Genomic DNA, 27044 nt, shown 5'->3' on the forward strand with positions numbered 1-27044 from the left:
CAAGGCAGTTTAAATCAGTTTTATTTAATCTATCATGCCAGAAGCCTTTGCAGAAATTACACATACTCTGTAAGAAAGGTTGCTGCATTTGTGTGCTGGGGTCCCAAAAGTCCGGTTTAAAAAAGAACAAGGCACAGCTTTAATGAAAGAGTAGAAAAAATACACAGAATATTAAATGTAAAGTAGATTAAAGTCTTTCTGCAGTGTCATACAATCTGGTTTTGCTGTATAGAGTTTGGCTGTAAGCAAAAATAAATAAATTAAAATAGAAATTTTGATATAGAAAACATGTGGCATAAAGAAGAAGAGCATGGGGGCGCAGTGAAACAGGATGGAGGGGAAGAGCGAGCACCCCTTTAAACCATCCATCACAAAGCAGCAGATGCCAGATTGGTCGGTCAGCTTGGGCAGTCACTCAGGCAGAGAAGCAAATCTTTTGGGCTTTGAGAAGTGCTTCAAAATACAACCAACCATCAAAACAAAGCACATGGGTGAAGCACATGAACCACGTTTCTCTCAGCAGCTTTAAATCCTTTAAATCCAGTTGTGAGATCTGGCTTAATCTCACAGATGCTTCACCTAATGGATTCCTCTAATTCATTTCTACGCTTATTTCAACCTCCAGTCCTGCGATACTTGACCCGAATAGCTGCAGAATAGCTTCCCTCACGTTTCTTTATGGTGCACATTAAGCAGCAGTGTGTCAAGTGGTCACAGTAACACCTGCTGTTTTCAACACTGGCATCCACATATGTGACCACACATGAGCTTACACAGTCCCTTAAGGATGGTCTGGTTGTGGCATTAATCGGCAGTCACGTCCACACAAATGAATATTGATGGGGGAAATGGTGATGGCCGAACCATCACCCTAGAATAAGACAGCCAGACATTCTACATTACCAGACTCTACTAGGAATACACACAGCCAATTTGTATTTATCATGGAAGCCAATACCAATACACTTCTGGTGTAGAACAGTGAGTTGCAATCCCTACTAAGGAAAACTAATAGGGAAAAGCCTTAAGGCCAGGAAGACAGGAAGACAGATAGCTCTGATTACACCAAATGGCAGCACTGCCTGAATCCAAGAGGAAAAGAAAGGCTAATTGAATTATGTGAATTTCTTTTGTAAGAAGACTTCTCTTCATGCCATTGGAGACACAACTCAAAGCAGCACTTTGCTTCTCAACAGTGGCTTTTGATGTTATTTGATGTCAGTATTCAGTAAGAAATATTTTACTGAACCATACAATTATATATATAAAAAAAAAAAACAGATCTCTGTGGCAATTCAGAGCCAGTCTAGGCACTGAAAATTCATTGTAAACATGACTAAAGTCTTACAAAGTAAAGTCAGAAAGAAACTCAATCACACTAAATGTTTTTGTTGGTATAAACACTGCAGGGGTTTTGAAAAATGGATGAAAGAACTGTTTCAGCAGCATTAAGCTTTCTGGGAGCCATTAAAAGACTCACAAACTACAGTGCAGGCAGTCAGCAAACTGAATTTAGCACCCAAGGTGCAGATTTGTTGTTCTTTTCTGTCTTTAAAAAATAATCCAGCAACCTTATGGAAGGAAAGACACCGTGCTGTATGTCACAGCACTCTCACGCAAGGTGAAGTTGTCAGCTGGCTGTTTTTATCCTAATGTGCTGTTTGATGATGTGGCTTGCTGTTTCACACACATGCAGATATACTTACTATTCTACTGTTTAACCCTACAATTCACTGTTGCTGTGACCCTTTTGTCCTCTTTATCATATTAGCAGCTTTAGAGAAGTACTGTGATCCAATAGGAATGAATTGGAGGTTTAGAAGAGAACTGAACTGTTGTTTAACCAGCAAGTCTCTTGTCATTAAAATCTATATTTTAAAGGAGACATGGCCTACAGGGCACACCACTATAAAGTTATGAAAATAATAAATTAAGACATAATTAAAACATACAAAGAAAAAAAGAAAATGACTTAAAATAGGAAAGGAACAAAATACATTTCAAGCTTAGGAATAGTATTTTTACTCCTTGGTTGTTTTTTTGTTTTAAATAAGAGACTTATATTCTTCCATGCAATGTTGATGGACAGGTTGACTGATGAGGATGCAGGAGTGTCCATGGTTCACAGATGACAATGTGATCTGTAGGGAGTCAGTGAAAGAAATCCTGGAGAAGTGGAGGTATGCACTGGAGAAAAAAAAGGAATGGCAGTCAAAATAAGCAACATAACTGTAATGAGAGTAAAAAGCTATTAAATATAAATTCAACACTTTTAATCCGCTTCCGATATCATGTCTGCTTCATTTGCTGTGAAATCTCAAGGAAACAAGCTTTCCAATTAATCATCCAATTCATATTTTCTTCTTCTGGAGTTCAGGTATAACAGTAAAAACACTCCGCAGTTTCATTGTTCATTATTCATATAAAACACAACTATTATAGGTATTACGAATTGATTTTTAATGTAGTGAACATATTTATAATTGTAACCTGAGTAAATTACACTGGGGTGCAAACTGACTTACGTCTACTTCCTGTAAGTACATTTAAGGCTAGCTTATTATTTAACCTTTGCAAATGATATTAAATTCTTATCAAATGTAGTTGTTGCTATAGTATTATTACACTTTAACCACCTACAGCAACATGCTGCTAACATATTCATGCATCAACCATGAAAATTGAAAACACCAGTTTCTGTAAAATCATTATGCATTGAATGCTTTCACTTTTAATTTGTTCTACAGGCTACGCTTTGTTTATCCGTAGTTTCTCCTGAATATATTTTGCACATTTGAAAGAAGGGCTTTTACTTAATAATGGAACTTTTTTACGCTGTGGTATTGCGACTTCAAGTGGAGAGCATTACTACTTCTCCCACCCTTTGATCAACCACGGTATCAAATAAAGGTCATGCTGCTCCTCCTGCTGAAGTGAGCTATTTTGTATGTCGGCCTATACTCAACTGTATCTTACATTAATAAAAAATAAACGAAGAATATCTAGTTTTTCTAAATAACTCCAACGTGTTCACTCTGCCTTGTACGCACGTGTATTGAGCTTGACAGATAATCATTTCTATCTCATGATCCATCATTGTGAGTATAGTTGGCTATCTGCAAGGACTCGATTCATATAATAACTACATAACAAACAATTCAATCTGAGAGGTATTATTAATCCCAACAATGCAAAGCCGTGACAGATGCTTCCCTTCAGTCATGTATTTAATGAGATCTCAGATGGCCAATTGCGTCTCAAAACTGTCTGAAAAAAAAGGGGAAAATATGAGAATGCAAACGATGGTGTCTGCGCGACAGACTGCTCAGTGATGGCCAGCATCTCAGCAGAAATCATCCCTCAGATACTTCATCTTCGACAGAACATCCCTCGAGAGGAGCAAACATGACTAACAAGCAAGGATCCATCTGTTGTAAACACTGAGCAAAACAGACCCGACTGCCACAAAGCAACTTTAACGCACCTACATGCCAAAGTGCCCCTGCGAACGTGAATATATTGCAGTCAGTGTTCTGATAATGAGTCAGCGCTGACCGTTGGCAAGGTCGAATCTCTGTGATCATTTGAAATTATAATGATGAGCAAAACTGTTCTAATTCTGGTCTTTCCACAGTAATATGTTTGTGCATGGTGGTTACAGCATTAACGCTGAAAAATCAAGGACATCCAAGTCGACCACAGTAAAGCCTCAAAGATCAAAACAGTTTGGTCTTACTGTAAGATTTGCTAAGCTGCTCCCTGATGTTAAGTAGTGCTGACAAAGCAAATATACACTGATTTGTCTTTTAAACGTCTCCTGAACTATAAAAGCTAAAAATAATCATAAATCAACTCATTATTTTATGGTCTTTGATGTTTCCCAGTCGCATGTCAGAGCTACCTGCCTTCCTTATACCTATGCAAAGACAGCAACACCTCCCTCACATTGAACGTACCAGTTTGTATTTATCAGAGATCACAAAGGGGAAATGTGCACTGTGCATGAGACTGTTAAAGCTTGCATGCATTCTGACGCCCTCATACACACAAACACACACACACAAAAACACACAACACAGCCTGAGAGGAAATACGGGGCAGCTGATTCCGTGTGAGCTAATTCATTCAGTCACTGTATGTCCCCAATCAAAGGCTGGTCCCCACAGGCCAGTGCAGCATCTGCATGTGCCCCCATTGCTCTATCTGCCTGGCTTTCATGTTGCTCTCAAGGGACTCAGACATTTTCTCAGCCTGTCAAGTTTGTCCTGTTTAATTTGTGCTACACATTTTACCACAATTAAGAAAGAAAAGCACAGAAAAGAGAATTATTAAAATAGTTCTCAACCAAGTTCAAAAGCCTGAAAAAGGAAAAAAGAATCCCTAACCATACCCTTATCACTTTCCTTTCATGTGGTCCAACCCTCAGAGTGGACAGAGATTACAGGGATAACACATTAAATTTAGAGGGAAGTATTTTTTCTGTGCTGAGACGCTTTATTTGGACATTAAAATGAATGAGAAATCAATTTACAAGACCTTAAGCGCACCATGTCCTTGGCTTTCTACATCAGTTTGGTGGAAACCGTATGCAATTAATTTATTTCCATATGCCAATGTGAAAATAATAAGTGTGAGTAATCCTCAGGGAGATTTAGACCAAGTGCAAGGGGACGGCTGTAATCTTATAATCCTCTGTAATGTTCTAATGGTCTCTCTAAGCTTATCTACACTAAACTAACTTTCCCAGAGGTATGCAAACACAGATACAGATGGACCAAAAGAAGTAATGTGACTAATGCTCCCTGTGTAACTCAACAATCTCTTCTGCCGAGCTTTATAATAAAATCTGTGATCCCAGTAAAATAAAATCATATTGTGTCATTGCAGAAGTTACCTATGAACGTGTTTTTAGACCTTTGTCTAAGATCAAATAAATAAAAACTTTCAAAAATAAAATATCTGATTGTAAAACATACAATACTCTATATAAAAATAATAAATAATAGTAGTCCAGGGTTTGACAAGGTAAAAATTTCCATCCACAGCAAACATAATATCAAAGGTTTTAAAGATAATGCTGCATCCATCATGCTGCAGCATCCTATTGTCCGGAAAACGCTGCAACTGAAGCGGGTGGTGACCGGAGCGGCTGCAGGAACTCAGAGGTGAAGACGGCCTCAGCATACTCCTCCACGACATCCTGAAACTCTGCTGCCACGTCAGCCAGAGCCTCCGACAGCAACTCGTCAGCCAAGCTGTGAGAGGATAAGAGGTGCAGATGTTAGAAAACATGGTTATTTTCCTTAAATCATATATAACCTGTATAAAAAAAAAAAAAAAAAGTCTTCTAAAATTTGAAAATGTATACGCTTCAATTTGGTAGAATTCATTTGTGGCATCAAAACAAATCACATATGACAATGGTATTTATGTTGCTGCTGCTCCTGCTATTTTCGGTCTTCTCACAAGATTTTAGGCTAGAAATTTTGAAAGACATGCAAAATAAAAAGGTCAGTGGGCCTGAAAACAATGGCAAATGCAAATCACTTGAAACATGTCCTTTGTACGCAGTGGTTATAATTTCAAAGTAAATGTAAATCATCAGTCTTGCGTCATTATCTTCAAAAATGCAGAAGGTCAAATTAAAGCTGATTTCTCTGAACAAATGTGGTATCTGTTTTTTTAAGAGGTGCACATGCAAAACTTAGTTTAAAAACATAAAACAGAGCAAAATAACTCTGAAGCCTCGTGAACTGTGTGCAGCACCAAGCTAAATTTCAGTGTTTGATCATTATCTGGGTCAGCACACACACACACACACACACACACACACACACACACACACACACACACACACACACAGAGACTGAGGCAGGGACATAGAGGATGAGGGAAAATGGGAAACACTTTCACATATCCACTGAAACGTCAGTGCAACAAAACTATCAGAGTAATTGTGCGTTTTTGAACTCCCTGTTCCTCTAAAGGGTCATGACAAGAACACTTTGCTCACAGCACCATATAGCGAGAGAAATCCAGAGAAGAATGTGCCGCTGTGGTTTGGGAACAGGCATTATAAAATATCATTAACATCAATATACAAGGAACCGTGCTTGCCCTTCTGAATTACTCCAAGTTATCTTTATATTTAACACACCAGTGACTGCACAGTGTACCGTTTATGCTAATGTATGAAAATCAAAATAAAAAAGCAGATTTATACAAAGTGAACTAGGATCCTAGGACCCTACCACTAAGTTTTATTTACATGCATAAAGAAATTCAAATAGCTGTTTTGGCAGTGCTGACGTCTTTCTATCTTGCAATCAGTCTGTTAGCAGACAGAATGAATGAGATCCTCCAGGTGGTAAGGCTCCACAGCAGCACAGGGCTGCTCATTACCATCTCATCACACAGAAAGCTTTCTGCGCTGTGTCAGAGCAGCAGGGGTCATACTAGTCTATACGTATGCCTTCTCCGTCTCCAAAAACACTGAGATAATTGGATGGTTTCTCACGCAATATCTTGTTGTTGTTTTTTCTAAGTACAGATTCATGTCTTAAAAACTTTGGCTTTTTGATGTGAAACTGATAATGAGCCAGTGACACAGTCAGCCAGATGCCATGGGTGGGACTGGACAGTTTTTCAGATCTAAACTTAAGAAAGACAGTTTATCGAGCTGTTTGGTATCCCAAACAGCTTTCAGAAGTTTAGAACTCATATATTAAACGCATAAGTTCAATATGTTCACAATGATGGCACGAAGCCAGCGTTGCACCAGCAGCGGCCTGTCAAGTATTCTAAGTTTGTGAGTGGGAGAGAAGACCGGCGGCGAACAACAGAGGCGCACTATGCAAACCATAAACTCTGCATGATCCTCTCTGAGTGAGCGCCTCCTGCTGTGCACAGTGTCCGTCAATCGCATCCAGGGACAAAATAAATAACAGAAAGGACAGATCTGCTTCAGCGTGGTTCTAGTTACAAACACTAAGCATGTCATATCATTAATGTGTAGGACAACTTAAAAAAAACTCATATTTCACTCTGAAACTGCTGCAGCGTTGAAGACACTCATTCATAGCAAATAGTTATATTAGGTGGAAAATGTCATTGTTTGAGGGCGTTCTAGATGAAACTGAACACTGAAAAAGGTCCTGCTGAGAGCTAATGCCCCTTAATAAAGATATACATGAACACTTAATGTGCATTTAGAAGGATAACTTATTCTGAGAGAGGAAGCTGTAACTTCACAACCAGTGTTTATGTCTGTCATCATCGGACACTGGTGCAGGACAGAAATCAACCAACATCCATAATGCAATCCTTGTTGTTGCCTGTGTGGTGGCCAAGGAAGGTAACTTCATAATTTGTGTCAAAGGAAGCAGAAACACAGTAAAGCACGCACAACAGGATCTCCTGCTCTCCATCAGTCTTATAGCAAATGAATCAGCCATCGCTGCGTTCACAATTTCAATTCACTGATTGTGTTGGAAATGACTGTAAAGAGGTCAGAATGTTAGGCCATGGCAAAGAAAAATCTAACTGGGCAGCACTGCTACTTTGTCTCTCATGTTGGACCGAGCACAGACTGACTTACTCTCACATCCTATGGTACAAAGTGACATAGCAGAAGGGCCAGCAATAGCAGATTAGCATGCTAACACAGAAGGAGATGAGTGCAACACAAGACATAATGTCCAGCTATCTATTTTCTTAACAGCATGTCCAATTCAGGGTCGCGGGAGGGCTGGAGGCTATCCCGGCTGTCACAGTACAAATGCTGGGGTACACCCTAGACAGTTTGCTAGTCTACTGCAGGGCTAACACAGAGAGAAACACAAACATAGCTGTAGATGTGAGCATGCAGTATTTTACAACCAATTAATCAATCACTAATTAACCTAACATGCATGTCTTTGGGCAGCAAACGGAGTATCTAGAAATAACCCAAGCAGGCACAGGGAATACCCACACAGAAAGGACCCAGATGGTCAGTGAATTTGAACTCTGGACTCTCTTGCTGTGAAAAAACAAGGCTAACCACTGCACTGTGCCATCCAATATACAAAGCAAAGGTAGCACTAGTGGAGATCTATGCACACATGTAATGTCACAGGTGTTAAATGTAAATGTTTCAAGCTGTTTTTCTCCTATACTGCCATGTTACATATTTACCTTTAAGCTTAAGCTAAACACAAAACAAGAAGGCTCGAGCGGTTGAGGGAGCTTATAAAAATCTTTATCTATAGCACTGTATTGAGATCCCTCCCCAGACCATACAAGCCCCACTCACACCTTGACCCATGTGACCATAATGACTCATGTGATGTTAGGATGGAGCAGCGAATTGACACCTTGGCTCACGTGACTCTAATCACTCACATAATGACAAGGTGGGTCAGTGACTCTCACCTTCAGTGGGACAACCCCACTAAGAGGTAAATTCCTGAGACTCCCTATCAGCTTTTATAACTGAAAAAGCCTCTTGGATGAAAGGTGAAACATCTTTAAAAATCTAAAAATACAACTGCAGTTGTCTTAAACTCAAGCACTTTAGACTATCACGATGACTGAGACAGATCATAACTGCAATGCATACTTCAAACACTGGTGGCAATCAGCCAGTGCAAACAAAATTCCCTGATCATGTTTATGCACATGTCTCATTAGCTTAAGTCATTATTAAAACAATCAGTTTTCTACCCGTCTGCAACGGCCCAGGGGTCGAAGCTGCCCACAGCCTCATGAGCCACAGCGCGCAGGTAAGCCTCATAGTCTTCCCGGTACTGCCGAATGCCTCTCAGCATGCTGCCTGGCACTGAGATAACAGGCGCCTTGCTTCCCTCCAGAGGGCCAGGGAACATGGTGTTGTTTGCAGGATGCTGCTCATCTTGGGATGCCTCCTCTGTCAGGCTGTTCTCACACATGAAGCTGCGAATGTGGAAAAACAAGACGATGCTCAGAAGGTGAGACCAAGAAACATATTTTTTCAATATCTCAAAATTGTATTTTCAGTTCAATTCAGTTTTATATCATTTTAAAGGCACTTTAGGGCAGGTAAAAAGCTCATAATATTATAGAAAGAGTGAGAATCCCATTGAGAAAGCAACACGATGAGAAGATGACCTCTAAGAGATGTTTATGTGGAGAAAAGGTAACTGCAGTAGAACACAAACTGAGGGTGTAGATGATGAATTTAGGAGAGGTGTCAGAGTGCAAGCAGCTCTCTTGCTTGCCCCTTGCTCAGAATGAGCAGGGGCTCAGCTGGGCATCGCCGTGGTCTGACTTTATAATCCTCTCTGCTTTGACAAATCAGCCTGGCTCTTGCAATGGCGCTCACTGTGCTATATTTAGTGTTGCAGCAGCTCCAAAGCAAAGTGCCTCTCTATTGTGCTCCCTGGGCCTCAGCTAAACTTGTTTCAGTGTTGACTATTGGGGCTGCAACCCATGGGGTGGCCATAAATATCAAAGTGCCAGCACAGCGAACCATGCTTCCAGTCTGAAATGGGTCGATTTACTGTTTGACAGGAAAAACAACAATTCTGTACCCTGCAAACTCGCTTATTTTTAAAGTCGCAATGGCTCCCACGCTTCTGAAAAGAAAATAGACTAGCCTGTGTTTTCTGTGAATGAAAACCATTCAGATACTTTGGCACAAAAGACCATCTGCAAAGCAAGATTGGTCTTGCATAACAATCTGTGAAATGGTGATATGAGTGCTGAGAAAAAGATTTGCAAATTAAATATCACGACAAATTCTTAGTAATAGTTTGTTACTCTATTGTGCCGTATGAAATTCACTCGAAACTGAATGAGACATCCATGATGAACCTTCATTTCATTAATCTGTGCTTTCACAACTCTGTGTACCTTTCTGTTTGGCTAGTGCATACAAGTACCAAAATGCTGAAACACTAACAAAACATCCTCTATCCATCACGTTGTAGCACCTGCAACTTGGCCTGCACACCGGATTTACACAAACCCAAACAAGCAAGCAGCATTAGCCATTAGCGCGATCACCTCAGGTTTGTCTTCTCATTTCTCAACAAAAGCTAAAGCCACGCAGAGCCTGGCAAAGATGGGACCTGGCACAGGACGGTGCCATATGTGATATATCAAAAGGGATGCAAGCTGGGCTGAAGCTGAGTCAGATAAAACCACAAGTGGCTGAGAGATAGTAAGGGGGTGATTCAAGCGAGGCTCAATGAACCCTCAGTGACAGCGGGGAAGATCAGTGTGGAAAGAAACAGGTGGAGGATACTGGGGGGAAAAAAACAAAAACAAAAAAACAACAGAAACCCTCAATATTCCAAAAAGAAAATCCTCTTTTATAATATTGCACTGGACTGATTTAAATGTGGGTGCAGAACTTAGAAGACATCACAACTAAAAATCCACCAGGTTACAAAGTGACGACATACAGGAGGGGACAACTGTAGCCACAGAGGAAAAAGGTGGGAGAGAGCAGTGTGAAATAAATAAATAAAATAAATGCACGGTTTTTAATTTTTCTGAGTGAGCTTCTTATCTTTTTATTGATTTGCTTGACTAGCTGATGGAGCTGTAGGGGGGATGGGGGAGACTGAGGTTTGGGCTCCTCACCATGGATACATAAATCTTATCTGCTGCTCTGCTGATGTGTTAAAAGATTGTCTCCGTGGTTGTTTGACAGCGCTCGCACAGGCACCTGAACAAAGACACCCAAGGTAAGAAGCGCGTGCTGTTTTGGAAAGAGTATTTAGCGTGACAAAGGCAGCGTTACGCCTGGTTAGAGTCAGTGGAAGTGTTAAAACCCTCTGGGCTCTCCTGTCATTACTAAGTAACCCCGACTATAGTCAGCATAGATTAAAAGAAAAGAACAGAGTAGCAGCACTCACTAAATATAAAACTATTTTATTCTTTCAGTTAGTATTCTTTTGAAAACTCCCGATCAATTCTCACCTTCCTTGGCTCAGTGCTTACAGAAAACCAGCTTACTTAATACAAAAATCAGGAAACCGATAACCGATACCATGTGACAATGTCCCTCTTAGCTATAAAACAGTAGCACCTAAGAAGCCTCCATTGATAGTCACACTGAGAAAATTATGCAGCTTTATTTCCGTGGCATGTTTTTTTCCCCCATGGTGTGTATAAATATGTGTGTGAGGCACAAAATGACGAGCATGTCGCCTGATGTGTCTCTCAGGACTGAAAAATGTGGGCTGTAAACAACAACTCAGGGCTGAAACAACACACATGATGAGCTCTTTGCTCATTTTCCCGTTCCCAAATTAAACCTCACCATTCTGCTACACTGAACACCAGGACAGTCAACACTGACAGAGGATTAACACAATCCCACATCAGCAAGAAAAACAAACCACATTTTTAACCACAGGTTTCGATCCGAGGGCTGCGGAAGCAACAGGAAAGAGCTGCAGTTGTGAAAAGCTGCTTATCAAAATAACTTTCCTAAATGTCTGGAAAATGATGCTCCTTAGAGAGCAACCAGTGGGATGACCTGCTGCTCTCTGGCATCAGTTTTAGAATTACCATTATTTCTCAAGACCTGATCATTTTGGTGAGAGAGGTGAACTATTTGGCAGTTGTAGTTGTGATTATTATACAAAGGGCTGCTGCGCACACAATCTGACATAACCTAAAGTTATAAAGCAACAACAGTTAAATTTAGCGTATAGACTGCAACAACATAAGGCGAGGCTTTTTAACTTACAGAGCATCCTTGGTGGTTTGCTTCCGCATTAGCTTTTCATCCCTTCATCTGCGCTGGTATGTGTTGCACTATGTGACACCTGGGCCTCTTTATCCTTCAGCACAGGTAGCCAAAGCATCTCCCTTACAGCTCAGTTCATTTTACGAAGCAACTCTGTGTCCCCCAAAGACAGCTCTGTAAAACAATGTGCCTAATAAACACAATTTCTCTCCCCATCTCACTCCAAACGACTCCCTACTTCCAACTTTATTACTTCTAAGGGGGACAAAGCACTGTGAAAAAAGAGACACTGTAGGTGGACAACAAGTTCCTTCTTGCACTTTAGAAAGAAACCAAACAAACAATCTGTCAGTGTCTTGCAGGGAGGTTTATTCTTTCGCAAGTTAGATAGTGCAGTAGTCATGGAGTAAGTGCTGAACAGGCTGGGTCATGCTTCATTTAGAGAATAGAGAATGGGGACAATATATAGAATCCTTTTTTCATATGCAAATGAGTACAATTACTACATTACAAGCAACCTCAGAGCCTAAAAATACTACGCATACAAGAGCTAATGGCACGACCACCATCAGTCTCGTCTTACTGCCTTTATTGGACTAGATAAGTTGACGAGCATCTTATGGTTAAAAAAAAAGAAAAAGAAAGAAAGAAAAAGGATTCTGTGATGGCATGTGTGACTCAGCAGACAGCGAAGCTACTCACCCTCTGTGCTGCTGAATTTCTCTGTCAACCTCACTGATTTCACTAAGAGACTAAATCGATCTGTGTACCAACAGAAACCAGCTGCATTTTTCTCTAAGCATGACCAAGAAATTTCAAATGCTTTCAAACAAAAAAAACAAGTAAATACAGATAAAACATGCCTTGCAAAAAGCTGAAATACTGAGCCGATTAATTATTCACTGATATCTATGTGAATTTAAATTTAATTCAATTATCACCAACTGTTTTGTTATGGTACAATCGTCCCTTTTTCTGAATACACAGCACAACCGAATTACTATTTATCTTGTGATAATAACTCAAGGGGCTCAATACACACAATCACCTTGTGTGTTCTTTTATTCATAAGCATTCTAGTCAACTTGTTTACTAAGATTAGTACTTGCTTTCAAATCAAAGTGTTTTTCTATTGATCCATGTCAAAAAAAAAAAAATCAAAAACAAAAAAACAAACACCAATCACATCCACTGTGATTTAATGTGTCAACCAAAACAAAACACATAAAGGTCCAGTGGGCTGCCAGCACTTGTTAGAGGAGCTGTAATTCAGACTGAGGATGAAAGTGCTGCAGACGGGTCTGTTCTGAGCTACAGTGATTCAAGGTGTTTCAGAACAAATGAGCTAGCAGTTATCAAATGACTGTCCCCGTTAAGAAGCTGGAAGGCTTGATGCCTCTAAAATGAACAGCTAATTAAAAAAAAAGACACCTCTTAAAAAAGCACCTGTGTTATGTTTGCCAGAGAACAGAGTTATTGCTTGATAGATGCATTAAGAACAGTTAAGCAAAGTGGCTCTTAAGGCAAAGTTTCCATCAAGTGAAGTGAACCCGAGGCAGATGAAGACTGACAGACTTTAATTTGCTAATGTTTGCAGCTTGAATTTGTTAAAAGTATCCTGCTGGCTTGTCTGTGTCAACAACTTCTAGTCCCTTCCAGTCTCTTTTCTCTTTCCTTCCAAGTTCCTCGTTAATTTAAGCAGTATAGCAGCTGCAGCTAAAGCCCTGGGCAGTGGAGGGTCTCCCTGTGGAGTCTGCTGCCAGAGTCAGGAATAGAGTCTGCCCTGGGTACAGTAGCCACCAAGTGAGTTTTGCAGGATGAGTAAGGACTCCCAGTGGAACAGTGATTACAGGGCACACACGTCATGTGGAAAAAGACTAAATGTGTATAGCTGGGAAAAAAAGAACATTAACCACTTCCTTGTCATTGAGTCTAGAGGTGCAATTAAACCAGCACTGAATTACTTCCTGTGGAAGATGCCGTTTGTTTCTCTTCATTACAGCATCAGCAACTAAAGCAAGTCATTAAAGGTAATTTGATATGTAATTTGTCTCATAAGATTTCATTAAAAGTCACCTGATACTTTCCAAGTAATTAAAATCCACCATTTACATATTTGCATTTGTTAAAAAAAGGGAGTATATCATAATTTTGTGCAATCAGGAGCATTGAGCTGAGCTATGATGACCAATAATTGAGGCTAAGACCTATAATTTCAGCTCAAATGATTGGAAAGGGAGTTAAATAGGTCAAACCATAATACTGGGCTCCAGTTAATATTCTGAGAACACTCCAAAATTTCCCTGCTGACTTTTCAAGACGAATTAAACAGCAATGAATGGAAGCCGTCAGCTAAAGATGAGACATAGAAATGACTTGTGCAGTAAAGGGGAAAAGACAGAGAAACCCACCCAGTCATGACAGGTTTCTCAAGGACAATATCCGCTGCAGAGGTCTGCTTCAGCACTGGATTTGTGAGCCTAATTGGCTGAGGAGAGGCTGGCCTGGAGCTGGGGGCATGGGACTGGGATCCTGAGAAGAAGAGAGAGAAAGCAAAAGAAGGGAGAAATGTTAAGAGGGATGGGTGGAGCAAGGAGCAGACAGATAGAAAGACAAAAGGACAACAGCATACATCTGGCCTTTTCAGTTGTAGCACTGTCTCCACCTACAGGAAAGGTCTGTGAAATAACTTTCTAGGTTTTGCACTTGCAGATAACATTTTTTGTTTAAGTGCAGAAATCGTCTGTTTTTGGCTTTTTTTTTTTTTTTTTTTTTACCTGCTGGTCCTGGTTGTTTCAAGTAAAGAGGGTCTGAATAGGTGATAGAAGCAAACCGTCTCCTCACTTCTTCCTGATCCCGCTGTCAGAGACACAGAGAACCAGATTCTATAAACACAGCATCCTACTGACAAAGAGCCTTGTCAAACAAATTGAACGGTGTAATCAAGTCTGGAAAATGCATCAGTATTCAGACGCAGACCACAGCTGTCATAACAGCTCATTATAAACACTAAACCAGTAACCAGTGACCTTTCAAATTCCATAGTGACCTTTCACTGGTGGGTCCCTCTCACCTGTATCTCCTCCATACGAAGCAGCATACTCTCCAGGGTTGGGGCCTGCAGCATGTCCTGGGCCATGCCCTGCAGCTGTCTGTCTGTCCTAACTGTCCACGCCACCCGGGCGGTGTCCTCTAACAAATCGTCCAGCAGCTCTTCACTCAGCTGCTCAGCACTTTCTTCTGCCTGTAAATGGCAATAATTACAAAAAAAAATAAATACAAGTGTTGTGAGTTTAGCTGCACAGTTTTTAAATCATTGCCATGATAAACTTAAATGTCAAATCTCCTGTAGTGAAGCTCACCCTCTCTGCGGCCTGTTCAGGCACTCGACTCCTCAGTGGAGAGTTCATTCTGTTGTTCCTGGACTCACCAATTTGCTGAAGGCACAATAAAAATCTCAGTTTATTTTACGAGGCAAATCTGAAGCCAAACACACGCATACACACAAACTTAGATTTATTTAATCATTCACATGCAACAACTGTCACCCTTGTCTTTAGGAGGTTTATAAAAGGAAGAAATTCTGGCACTAGCTGGACAGCAGATAAGTCCTCCTACCTGGGCTTCATCCAGAAGGGGCTGAATTCTCTCTCTGGCCTTCTGCTCAGCTCTCTCAGCCCACTGAGTTGGCGAGACAACTTCAGACCTGTGAACCAAAACACACCCACACTGCAAGCTGTCACAGAAGTTCTGAAGCTGAGCTGCTTTAACTTAAAGACACAAAATTAAAAAAAAAAAAAAAAAAAAAAAAAAAAAAAAAAAAGTATTTACATAAAGTATAGTTAAAAATATATTTGGAATTTTAGCCCACCTTGGGTTCAGAATTAATTAAAAGATTGAATTTCTCTGATTAAGAAACAAAAAACTTTCTGCCAAGCTTTTAAAATAACTATCCGTTTGAGTCGAATAAAACATTCTCATTACTGGAAATGCATGAGAGAATTAATTAATCATCACTATCAATCATTATCATTGATGGCTAAATGTATTCACACACAATAGAAATAGTCATCAGGCTCAGTGTTTTTTAAATTATTCACATTAATCTGTAATTATAATAGGCATATAAGGTCAAAACTGTCAAACTCTTTGCTGGCATTATATTGAATGGTTACGTTCACTGTTGAAACCAATTTTAAAAAAAGCCATAAAGGCTGACATGCCAGTTAAGAGTTTCACCAGCTGAGAGCAGCTGGAAGCATAAAAGAATCACTAAGTCTGACATAAGCATTTTATTCAAAATGCAGCCTGTTGATTGTATTGATGTCTATTGTGTCCAACTTATCACCTGTAAACAAGTGAAGCAGTTTAGTGCTTTTACTTGTCACAGTGGCAGGAGGAAAAAAAAAAATCAGATATAGTGACTCGTTATACATCTAATTTAAACACTTTAACACTTTTCTGCAGCTTTCTTTAGCTTTAAAACAGAAACAAACAAACAAACAAACAAACAAAAAGAACCTGCCATGGGTATAACACACAGGCAAAACAGATCTGTAATAATGGTGAATTTTCATTCAATTTTCCATGTAACACACTATGTGCAAATTTGTTAATGTTACGTAACCCATAAAACTATAGAGGCTGCATGTGTTCTTAATTAACATTACATGTTTCCTGCAGTGGTATTCCCCTCTTGACAAGGTGAGTAAATAAAGAGCAGGCCTACACGTCTTTGTGACAGAGAACACAGTAGCGTTAACCCACACATTCACAGTAGTGTAATTAAGTGTTGACTTTGCTCTGTGCACATTGCGTTTTGTTGCCAGCCTTTTAAAGTTGGGCTCTCCAGTGACTAATTAACAAATACACAGCGGTCTATAGGAACATATGCTCTCCTTGGTGCTGAATGGATGCGCTGCAATCACAGTCTGCATTATTTTCCACTCATTGTTTTGTTCTGTTGTCAGTAGATAATGTTGCCCATGTTGTAATTCCCAGAGTAAATGCTCCTTTGATTGTGAGCACAATGAACCGAGTGGGAAATGTTTTTCTTCTTAAACAGCATAAATGCCAAGTATTTACAAAGGTTAAAGGGCAAGTGCATATATCGCTATATATACACACACACTGTACTTACTTTTTTATGTCATTAATTAATCCCTTTTATTTCGGTCAGAGGGAGTTTGTTATTATCCCATAGTGTCTGCAGAGGTTGCAATTAGGGGGCACATGAAATAAAAAAGTTTTTTGGCTATATTAATATTCACCATGACTTTAAGCCTTCATTACCTTGGATCCAAATCTGCTAAAACAATAATTTTATTAGTACTGTACCTTAATCTCTGAATGCGTTCAGCCTCTTCTTTACTCAGCTGGTTCAGCTCTTGCAGTCTCTGCGCAGTCATCTTATCTAGCCAAGCTTTCCTGCATCACCCAGGCAATCATCAAATGAAGCAAAATGTAAGCTCAAAGAAGCTTTGCACATAAATAATTTATAATCCTCATCTTTAATCACGCTGATAGCCACTGATTAATAAGAAAGCACAACTGCAGTAATTAAGATTTGATTAAACGGAGACATATGTGGAACACTCAATCAATGAGGTGCTTATAAAACAGGCAAACTATTAATCACTCAAAAAGAGAAATGGCCTCAATCTAGCTGGCACCTAGATTAATTTATTGGAAAGAATTAACTTTGAATTAGAATCAGAGTATTGCCTCTGGCTCTCAGCAAGTGGGGTCTGACATAAAGGTTAGAAATGGCTCTCTGAATGTTCTCATTAATGTTCCTTTTTCCTAGATTCCACCCATGTGGCATTTTGCTATGACAGATAATCTAATGTGAGAAGCAGAAATGACACAGATTACAAGGTAATCTGAAAAAAGATATTTATAATAAGTAGAAGCGATAAAAGCTGGGACAGGCAGATTTTTCGCCATCAGGCAAAAATTCCTAACTAAACTTCTGCATATTAGTTGGGCTCCATTATCAGGTTTTAAGAAAACCTAGCCAATTATATTAGATTCTGGCCAATCAGAGGTCCTTTCAGAGAGTCAAAAAGTGCAGATGCACATGCAGATCACTAGTGCATTTGCATCCCTAGAGAGAAGAAAGCCTGAGCCAGTGTTGGAAAATATTGCAGGAAAAGTTGACGGTCCCTCACTAGCAACAGCTGCCTCTGGCCTGCAACGCGCCACAGTAACAGGAAAACAGACTTATCAAAACACATTTATATCTAATATTATGGTCACAGGTCCTGCTCATACGGGAGCCAAGTTTTTGCCTTTTTTCCACTATCACTGTAAGAACAGCCATGAAGGATGTGTAATTTATGGTTCAAAGCTTTGATTTTATATGTAACATCTCAGACTGTTATCATGAAAGCAAGAGTAATTAGGCCTTTTTCTAAACTAAACCAACCAGCTTACACATAGCTTCTGCAATGGGCACAAGACTGTGATCATCTGCAGGGAGCGAGCTTAGGACAGAGGAGAGCTGATGGAAGAGAGATTAACTTTCACATTTTATTTCCCTATTGTTCCCGATTACTGCCAACCCGTGTATTTAAAATAAGGTTAAAAAAAAAAAACAAAACTTTGGGAGGTAAGGTTCACCTTAATGCTTCATTCTGAGCTTCTTTCTTCCTTTGTGAGCTTAGGCCTGGCTCAGTTGCCAAACTACCTCCAGGCCTCTGCTTTGGAGGGTCTGGTGAGGATTTCACTGGAGAAAAGAGACAACGAGGCTCTGGTCTTCCCCTTTGTGGGGATCTGCTGATAGCAGAGAATGATGAATGGGTTAAAAAATGTAAACAGAAAGATGCTATATTACACAACTCAATGGAAAGCGAAAGAGCAATTTTTATTTTGACACTTACATCTCTTATACTATATTTACCAAATTACTTTTTTTTTCTTCGGATTTTCCTTATAAGCAACTGTCATCAATGAAAAATGAAAAATTTGGTGCATATGGCATGTGCTGCACTTTACCAGTAACATTGAATACAATCTACAATCCTATAATGTATACAACCTCTTAGTCCATCAGATAATCTGATTATGCCTACTTGCATCCACAATTTGATTGAAATTCATAAAGAGATAATTGTGTAAAATGGTCTTTTTTTTGGGGGGGGGGGGGTTGTCCACACATATTATTTCATACTAAATGTAAACTGTTACCTGGAGATCAGCGTTTCGGACATTAAAGCAGTACTTACATAATGACATTAATCATCGAGTGAGCCGAGGACTGCACAGAGAGATAACAGACTCACCGTTGTGGAGGAGGAGAGTGAGGAGATGTAGGTATCCAGGGCACAGAGTGCTCTTTTTGAGGGAGCTGGCTCACTCTGAGCCGAGAGGAGACTGTAGGCTGCTGGAAGCCTGTATCTTGCATCTGATTATGCTATAATAAAAATAGAAAATAAATATTTAATTATTAGTTTACATTAACCTCACATTGGTTATGTCTGATCATTGGTTTAAAAAAAAAAAAAAAAAAAAAAAAAAAATTAATTTTATATATATATATATATATATATATATATATATATATATATATATGTTTTCACAGGGTATGATATCAAACAACAAATCATGTTGCTAATAACATGTTATTAAGCGTTCTCTGTGTCTTGTGAAATACTGAGTTCAGTACAAGCCCAGCACCTTTATTGTTTCAGCCGTTTTTCTCTGAGAGGGCAGCTCTTTTCTGCTGTTAGTATTGGTATGGGATCGTCTCTGCAGCTCCCTCTGCTGGACGAGGCTCTCCAGGCCAGACCGCAGCACCTCTCTTCGATTGAGGGGCTGTTGAGTAGTTTTGGGTTTCTGGGAGGCCATTCTCTTATCTGCTGACAAAAATAAAAAGTTAAACAATTTATTTGTTTTGATCTTAAGTTCAAACTAAATAAAAGTCAAAACCAAACAAGATTCTTTATCCCTTTCAGTACAATTCAATTAAGTTGAACCCTGATGGGAGCAGACAACACCACCGATTACAGAATTTGCCTGCACTCTTGACAGCCAGGTGGATGTGTGGTTTAGGTTCAGGTTTCTAGGGAGATCTAGATTGCAGATGAGGCTCACTCTAGGTGTTTATATCATCACTGCCTCTCAGCCCAATAATACCCAGCAGGACTTAACTGCTCATATACTAAACAGCAGGGGACCAAATGCCAGAGTTCTGCACTTTAAATCTTGTTTTCCTATCACTTCCTGGCTCCCTGATCAATTTTAAGCCTGGGTACAGCAATTTACGCACAGTGGGAGGCCCCAAGAGAACCGCACAGAAGCCCTTGGAGGGCTTTTATATACATAGGAGAGCAAATGGTTTGTCCTTCGTCAGCAGGCCTCTATCAACAAGTAGGTCTTAAGTTGAAATGATAATCATTAAACAACACCCAGGAAGTCTGCATTAATAAATACACAAAGCTAGTAAACAGTGCTCACCATGGAGGCCTCTTCTGGGATTTTTTGCTTTGCAAGGACCTCGAGCAATTCCTTGCAGTTTGGGACGCCTGGGTGCAGTCGTAGGAGACTTGCTGCGATGAGGAGATTTCCTTTGCGGAAGGCATGCTTGAGCCTGCATCTTTATGAGCATCTCTTGTTTACTGAGAGCAGAATCCAAAGTCTATTAAAAATGAAGTGACAGCAAAGCCTGAGATTATTCACTCAATTCAAAAAATATATATTTTCCTAAAATAAGTTTTACTTTTAGACAAATTCCACTAAATATTGATTAATCCTGCAGCACAAGTCATCTATGTTTACAGTAATATCACAAATAAACAATGTAACAAAGAAAATAACATGTAATAAAAATATATGATGCATCTGGAAAAATCATATCATTTAGGCATATTAAAATCGTATTACTACTTCGATCTGTGACCTAGAAACAGTAGCAGATACAGAATCTGTTCTTGTAATGCTCTGCTAAACCTGCACTGCAGTTAGTTGGAATTCATGCATGAATATTTGCCTTTATTAAGTAAAATAAGAAAGTAGGTTTAAAGTCGGGACCAATACAATACTGCACTGGTTTGCCACATTGAGCTTCTTTCCGCTGATTGTTTTTGCATTGTCCAGGAGCCAAGTCTACACTAGGAAAACACACATCACTCTGTGAATACAGCGGTTACATCGTGATCCTTACCTCTAGTTTCTGCAGGATGTCAAGGGCAGTCTCAGGCACAGCTGAGCCCTGGTCCACTTCAACTTTAGCTGAGCACAAAGAGAGCTGGCGAATCAGCTGCCCCAGTTCTTTGGAATAAGGAGGCACTTTGCTGTGAGACAGATCAGAGAGTTGATGGATAAAAACCTGTAAAGCCCTCAGTGCCCCACGATGTGCAGCTGCAAGCCTGTTTATCGCCATGGACTGAAAGTAAAAGAGAATGCAAATAAATTAAGAACAGAAATGTCAACTTTTTTTTTTAAACAAAACTCCTTCATAAAAAAAAAAAAAAAAAAAATCAGACACGACTGATTTTACTCATTTAATTCAATTTTATTTATATAGTGCCAAATTACAACAGTCGCCTCAGGGCCCTCATAATGTAAGGTAAAGACCCTACAATAACAAATAAATAAAACAAATTTTAAAAAATTATAAAGATAGAACAATCAGATGCCGCCCCCTCCCTCGAGTAAGCACTTGGTGACAGTGGGAAGGAAAAACTCCCTCTTAACAATAAGAAACCTTCGGCAGAACCGAGCTCAGGAGGGGTGGCCATCTGCCGCGAGTGGCTGAGGCAGAGGGGAGAGCCATGAAGTCCAAAATGTGACTTTCTTCTCACCTTTTTAGCATCCCACATTTTCTGGCTTCGTAGTTTTTCTATATCCTCTTGTATCTCTTTTACCTGTTAAATAATGTGAGAGAACATTGTCTAGAGGAGCAGAGCAAAAGGAAATCCAGTGACAAAAATTTAATGGCATTCAATAGAAATTTAAGTACCTGTTGCTGCAGAACATAAATAATACGAGCTGAACGAGCTGCCTGTTTCTGTCTGCGTATCTCCAACTTGTTTTCCTCTTCAGGTTCTAATGACTCCTGTATTTTCTCCCCTGTTGTTTAAAAAACATTGTGCATTATTTATCAGCATCATGCATTAGTAGTGAAATCATAGGAAAAGTGTGATCATTGCAATGGATTCCAAAATTATGATTACACTCCATGCATTTCAAGTTATAGGTGTATTGTGGGCTACCTCTGTTAGCCAGCTCTTCCACTTTCTGAATATACAGTTCCAGTTCATTTTGCAGCCTGTGGATCTCGTGGCTTAAAGGTGCCTCTTTGTCTCCTTCTACCTGCCTAAGGCCAGGGTCTCTGGTTGGGGGTGAGCGGCTCATTCGAGGCATGGATGAAATAGGATGTTTCTGGGATGTGTGTCGTTTGGCTCCAGCTACAGTCACCTTCTCTTTTGGACTGGATGCTTTTGACATCATCTTACTTGGACTTGCTGCAAACTCCTATAAAGAGAGGAAATAAACTTCATTTGCTAAACAGGCACAAACAATTAATTTCATATTGTATAAACAAGAATGTTATTATAGACAAAAAGTAATTAAATTACCTGACGGAGTTCTACATCACTTGTTTCAAAGAGTGAGGCCTCCTGAGAAGGTTTGGCCGATAATTTTGTCAGCGATTCAAGGCGCCTTCGTCTTAGATCTCGCTTGGCCTGCTTAACAGCTGCCTGAAGCCTCTCCTCAGAGAGTGTGGTGAAGCTGAAAGAGCTTCTGGTGCTATCCACATTTTCCTTAACTTCTGATACAGGCAGCAGTCGCTCTATCACAATGGGGGCAGGCAGGCCGACATGTGTGGCACGGTTTCTAGTACTTGCAGGGACAGCGTCATTGAACAGCAGCTGTGGTGTGCAAGACAGAAGTCAGTTTTATCTGGTATAATCAGTCATTATGATTAGACACAATCAGATATATTTATCAATAACAGGTATTTAGGAAATGGTGCCATTGCATATAGTTGTGGTCAAAAGGATACATACAATCATTAGGGAACATGGAACCAGAATTACCAAGAGATTCATACGATAAAGTATACCATATCATATAAATGTCGTAGTAATTTGGGGCTTTTAATGATTTCTTTCAACAGATGAGCAGATGGAATAATAATAACATCCTCTTTGTGCGAAAGCTAGATTGTTGAAACTTGGATACAACTGGATGTTGAACAGGACCATGATCTCAAACACACATCAAACCTGATTTTACAAATGATAAAACAGGCTAACGTGAAGCTTTTCGAATGGTCTTCCCAAAGCAAACAAACAAAACAAACAAATAATGGAATGATATTTTGTAATGATTGTGAAGGCACATGTTTGAAATGTTTGAAATAAAAATGAACTGAACTGAACTAAAAGCTGTGACCTTAACCCTGATGAATATTTGCGGACTGTGTAGGCTCATGCCAGGAAACTAACCAATTTAAATTAACTCTACCAATTTTATCAAGAAGAGTGAACAATTATTTAGACAGAATAATGCCAGAGGCTTGGGGGTGTATGTATAGATTTGAGCCTATATGTATAATATGTGTATTAGATGGCATTCAAATATTCAGAAAATGCGCCTAATTCTAGTGCGACCATCTCATGTCATTATATTAATGCTGCTATCCTGTATACAGTGGGGCAAAAAAGTATTTAGTCAGCCACCGATTGTGCAAGTTCCCCCACTTAAAATGATGACAGAGGTCAGTAATTTGCACCAGATGTACACTTCAACTGTGAGAGACAGAATGTGAAAAAAAAATCCATGAATTCACATGGTAGGATTTGTAAAGAATTTATTCGTAAATTAGGGTGGAAAATAAGTATTTGGTCACCTCAAACAAGGAAAGTCTCTGGCTCTCACAGACCTGTAACGTCTTCTGTAAGAAGCTTTTCTGTCCCCCACTCGTTACCTGTATGAATGGCACCTGTTTGAACTCATCATCTGTATAAAAGACACCTGTCCACAGCCTCAAACAGTCAGACTCCAAACTCCGCCATGGCCAAGACCAAAGAGCTTTCGAAGGACACCAGGAAAAGTATTGTAGACCTGCACCAGACTGGGAAGAGTGAATCTACAATAGGCAAGCAGCTTGGTGTGAAAAAATCAACTGTGGGAGCAATCATCAGAAAATGGAAGACATACAAGACCACTGATAATCTCCCTCGATCTGGGGCTCCACGCAAGATCTCATCCCGTGGGGTCAAAATGATCATGAGAACGGTGAGCAAAGATCCCAGAACCACACGGGGGGACCTGGTGAATGACCTGCAGAGAGCTGGGACCAAAGTAACAAAGGTCACCATCAGTAACACACTACAACGGCAGGGAATCAAATCCCGCAGTGCCAGACGTGTTCTGCTGCTGAAGCCAGTGCATGTCCAGGCCCGTCTGAAGTTTGCCAGAGAGCACATGGATGATACAGCAGAGGATTGGGAGAATGTCATGTAGTCAGATGAAACCAAAGTAGAACTTTTTGGTATAAACTCAACTCGTCGTGTTTGGAGGAAGAAGAATACTGAGTTGCATCCCAAGAACACCATACCTACTGTGAAGCATGGGGGTGGAAACATCATGCTATGGGGCTGTTTTTCTGCCAAGGGGACAGGACGACTGATCCGTGTTAAGGACAGAATGAATGGGGCCATGTATCGTGAGATTTTGAGCCAAAACCTCCTTCCATCAGTGAGAACTTTGAAGATGAAACGAGGCTGGGTCTTCCAACATGACAATGATCCAAAACACACCGCCCGGGCAACAAAGGAGTGGCTCCGTAAGAAGCATTTGAAAGTCCTGGAGTGGCCTAGCCAGTCTCCAGACCTCAACCCCATAGAAAATCTGTGGCGGGAGTTGAAAGTCCGTGTTGCTCGGCGACAGCCCCAAAACATCACTGCTCTCGAGAAGATCTGCATGGAGGAATGGGCCAAAATACCAGCTACTGTGTGTGCAAACCTGGTAAAGACCTATAGTAAACGTTTGACCTCTGTTATTGCCAACAAAGGTTATGTTACAAAGTATTGAGTTGTATTTTTGTTATTGACCAAATACTTATTTTCCACCCTACTTTACGAATAAATTCTTTACAAATCCTACCATGTGGATTCATGGATTTTTTTTTTCACATTCTGTCTCTCACAGTTGAAGTGTACCTCTGGTGCAAATTACTGACCTCTGTCATCATTTTAGGTGGGGGAACTTGCACAATCGGTGGCTGGCTAAATACTTTTTTGCCCCACTGTATATTGTACATACTATTGTCTGAGTACTTACAATTGTTTTTTTGTACTTTTTATATTTTACATTTATATTTATTATTGAAACTTGCACCAAGGGAGTGGCACTCCAATTTCGTTGTACTCTGTACAATGACAATAAAGGCTATTCTATTCTAATTCTAGTGCGACCATCTCCAGGTCTCACTACCATCTTGTAAACCTTCCTGTAAATCCTAATGAATGAAGCCTTAGCTTGATGCTAAAATGAAATGAATGAATGAATTTTATAGTACCATATCACCCCATTAGAGCACTTCGCTCTCGCACTGCAGGCTTAGTTGTTTTTCCCAGAGTATTTAAAAGTATTTAAAAGAAAAATGGGAGGGAGAGCCTTCGGTTTTCAGGCCCCTCTTCTATGGAACCAGCTTACAGTTTGGATTCGGAAGACAAACACTATCTCTACTTTTAAGATTAGGCTTAAAACTTTCTTTTTTGCTAAAGCATATAGGTAGGGCTGGATAACGTGACCCTGAATCCTCCCTCTGCAATAGGTGCAGGCTGCTGGAGGATTCCCATGATGCATTAAGCATTTCCTTTCAGTCACCTTTCTCACTCACCATGTGTCAACAGACCTCCCTGCATTGAATCACACTTGTTTTTAAATTTCTGTCTCTCTTACAGAGCATGTCTTTTGTCCAGTCTTCCTTCTCTCACCCCAACCGGTTGCAGCAGATGGCCGCCCCTCCCTGAGCCTGGTTCTGCCTGAGGTTTCGTCCTGTTAAAATGGAATTTTTCCTTCCCACTTTCACCAAAGCACTTGCTTATAGGGGGTCATATGATGGTTGGGGTTTTTCTCTGTATGTATTATTGTAGGGTCTACAATATAAAGCGCCTTGAGGCGACTGTTGTTGTGATTTGGCGCCTATAAATAAAACTGAATTGAATTGAAATTGAATCCAACTAAAAACAGTACATGAATCTCTGGTAAACTTCACTGAGGCGCTTTACTTTGACACCAAGCTATTTACAAACATTGTGATATGAACATAGTGATATGCTTCAAACTGAAGTCTTACAAAAATCTTAAAAATGAAGAGAGAAAGGGTATTATCACAAACGCTTCACTCGCGTCTCCACCTCTTTTTCATTACTTTGAATGGTTGATCCCGGGTATTTAAATGTCTCTACCTTCACTGCCTCTACTCCTTGTAGCGATAAATATTATGACTTTCAGGACTGTAATATTCAGATTTATTGTTGACATTGTGCTGCACTCTAGGACCAGCTGATCTCAATCAACCAGCTCCAGGTCTGTGTATGTATCACTAGTATGTGGTCTTAGCTTTTCCATTTCAAATTGTATATATGCAAAGATGAACTGCATATAATAAAGATAGATGAATATTATCAGACTTTCAGTGCTGTTTACCTTGGTGTGGGAGATCCCAGCCGTTAAACCGCTGCGGCTGTGAACATTTCTGGTTGATCCTAAAGCAACCCAGTCTCTCTCTTCGCTCTGCTTTCCTGAGAAAATCCCGGGACCACTTTGCAGGGATTGTGCAGTCATTACAGCGAAAAACAGTTGTCACTGTAGTAAACAATACTAAATGTTATGCTAATGGGAGCTAATTTTGCTAACATAAAGTTAATCCAATCCAGAAACTAAATTCAGGCACTTCGCCGTCGTTAATAATCAGTTCTTCCACTTTCTGTATATGAATTATAAGTCAGCTATACGCACCGAGTGGCTAATTGAAGCATAATTAAAATACAGGACCTCGTTAATCTCTTAAATTTTAAATTTAGCTTCTCAACAGTTTGAAACGGCGCCATGACAACAACACAACCCTAAAGACGGAAGTAGTTTTTTTTTAACTACGGCTTGTCAAATAAGCCAAAAATCAACGCAAACGCTTTATAATGACGTGTGATAGAATAGGCATTCTCACTAAATATATCACATATGATATATCATATTTAAATACTGGAGAATAATTAAGTGTATAAATAAGAAAGAATATATTACAATGCGATTTCTTTTAGCGGTTACTTTAAGAACTTTTTCCACAGACCGGAAGTAGGCGTCG

General features: G+C 39.9%; 1 protein-coding gene across 3 annotated transcripts; it reads right to left on the reverse strand.

The window, feature by feature from the left end:
- Positions 1 to 10: 10 nt before the first annotated feature.
- kiaa0753 (KIAA0753 ortholog) lies at positions 11 to 26895 on the reverse strand. Of its 3 annotated transcripts, none has more exons than XM_012920999.2 (18): positions 26387 to 26895; positions 22300 to 22593; positions 21934 to 22195; positions 21681 to 21790; positions 21523 to 21585; positions 20883 to 21104; positions 20177 to 20357; positions 19397 to 19578; positions 19003 to 19133; positions 18341 to 18496; positions 17057 to 17146; positions 15338 to 15425; positions 15082 to 15156; positions 14793 to 14963; positions 14497 to 14578; positions 14131 to 14251; positions 8704 to 8931; positions 11 to 5255 (listed from the first exon to the last, which is right to left on the reverse strand). In XM_012920999.2, the coding sequence occupies exons 1-18, from the start codon at positions 26522 to 26524 to the stop codon at positions 5102 to 5104; spliced, it is 2748 nt and encodes a 915-aa protein (XP_012776453.2). In that variant the 5' UTR covers positions 26525 to 26895; the 3' UTR covers positions 11 to 5101. The 3 variants fall into 3 exon arrangements, with proteins under 3 accessions (XP_012776453.2, XP_012776454.2, XP_004558234.2); XM_012921000.2 differs by having other exon boundaries at positions 19397 to 19575; positions 26387 to 26888; XM_004558177.2 differs by having other exon boundaries at positions 18341 to 18493; positions 26387 to 26883.
- Positions 26896 to 27044: the final 149 nt, after the last annotated feature.

This window comes from Maylandia zebra, linkage group LG14, assembly GCF_041146795.1.
Source record: "Maylandia zebra isolate NMK-2024a linkage group LG14, Mzebra_GT3a, whole genome shotgun sequence".
NCBI classification, from domain to species: Eukaryota; Metazoa; Chordata; class Actinopteri; order Cichliformes; family Cichlidae; genus Maylandia; species Maylandia zebra.